A 1,503-nucleotide genomic window follows, 5' to 3' on the forward strand; every position below is an offset into this window, starting at 1 on the left:
GTATTTAAATGTAAGATCACCAAAACTTTTATTTTTACTCAAAAAGTTGTTAAAAAAAATTTTTCATTTGCATTTTTGTGTTGATTTGAGTCAAAATATCTGCACATTTTTTGACTTAAATCATCTTAAATACTTTTTAATTTCAATAAGAATTTAAAATCTTATTTAGATTCACTGTTGGTAATTAAAGATGTAGCTTTTTATTTAAGCTGTAGTTAGCGTTTTCTGTGACAACGTAAAGCTGAAACTAAGCTGTTGAAGCTAAAAGCAGCAAAATGCTATTTAAAAGTAAAAACATAGCTAAAAGCTAACTTATCATAGGAAGGCTAACGTATCTTAAGAAGACAAAAACAGAGCATAAATAAAAAAAATTGGTTTTATCTGTGACCCGGTTCAGTTATTTGCATTAAAAGGCTGGATGTGACCAGATGAAGGTCATTAAGTTCTGTTTCCTCCCTGACGTTATCCTACCTGCACACAAAGCGCTCAGTGAAGCAGAACTTCAGCTTCTGCCTGACAGAATTAAAGATTTATGGCTTTGAATTTTATTTTTTGTTGCTTTGCATTGGTCTGATTAAAGAGTCTGTCTGAAATAAAGTCTTCACAAGGATTTTTTTTAGTGTATTTATCTGACGGTTGTGTCTTTCTGTGTCTGCAGCCACGCGGCGGGCTACGACAGCGACCCCAGCACACCGATGGTGTACAGCTGCAGCACGCAGTACCGCATACACACGCACGGAGTCTTCAGGGGCATCCAGGTGGGAGCGCAGCTGCACGGCTTTATTTATCGCACGGTGGGGGTCGCCGCCCGGTCGCCTCCGTCTGCACGGCGCTCGCAGTTTAAGAGATCCCGTGCCGAAAAACACACGCGAAACAAAAAAGAAGAGGGAACACAACGAACGGGCTGTGTGATGAGGGAACACTGAGCAGAACACACGTGTTCTGCTCACAGCTTGTAGCTTTCCCATAAATCCATTAGCAGAGGAGAAACACACACACACACGCTGCGTAATGATTCAGTTTCCATACATGTTAATAAATCATTAGATTTTAATTATTGTCTGTCAGCAGCTCTAAAAGACGAGGAGCAGGAGATTCTCCAGACCTGATTTTACTCCAGATCTCTCTCTGCGAGGCTCGTTTCATTTATCATCCTGCTCCTTTTCTTTCTTTGAGCCCTGGGACTTTACTTTACGTTAGAACTGTACTTCATTCAACAAACAAATAATAAAACAAACAATTAATAAAAGAACAAACAAATAATAATAGAAGCAAACAAATAATACAACATTGTTGTTTTAAAAAGACTATGACAACGTAGTCAAATGAAAAGGAGCAGAAAGGAGAATAAAATCTTATAACATCTGCCCCCAATTAAAAAAATATATGGATCTTAAAAAAATGTACAACATACGAGTAATAAAACTTAACTTAATACACAATATAATTTCAAATAATCAACAAACAGCATCACAACACAAATACAAATCTTAACCCATATTT

At 37.1% G+C, this 1,503-nt stretch overlaps 1 protein-coding gene across 2 annotated transcripts in view; it reads left to right on the plus strand.

Annotated features, from left to right (window-relative positions):
• The window catches only part of wt1a (WT1 transcription factor a), a 30,225-nt gene that overhangs the window by 21,882 nt on the left and 6,840 nt on the right, over positions 1-1,503 (plus strand). For both annotated transcript variants that reach the window (XM_014012177.1, XM_014012178.1), the window contains exon 6: positions 659-758. In XM_014012177.1, the coding sequence (XP_013867631.1) occupies positions 659-758 (100 nt within the window). The remainder of the gene's footprint in view (positions 1-658; positions 759-1,503) is intronic.

This window comes from Austrofundulus limnaeus, unplaced genomic scaffold (genome assembly GCF_001266775.1).
Source record: "Austrofundulus limnaeus strain Quisiro unplaced genomic scaffold, Austrofundulus_limnaeus-1.0 Scaffold89, whole genome shotgun sequence".
Classification (NCBI taxonomy): domain Eukaryota; kingdom Metazoa; phylum Chordata; class Actinopteri; order Cyprinodontiformes; family Rivulidae; genus Austrofundulus; species Austrofundulus limnaeus.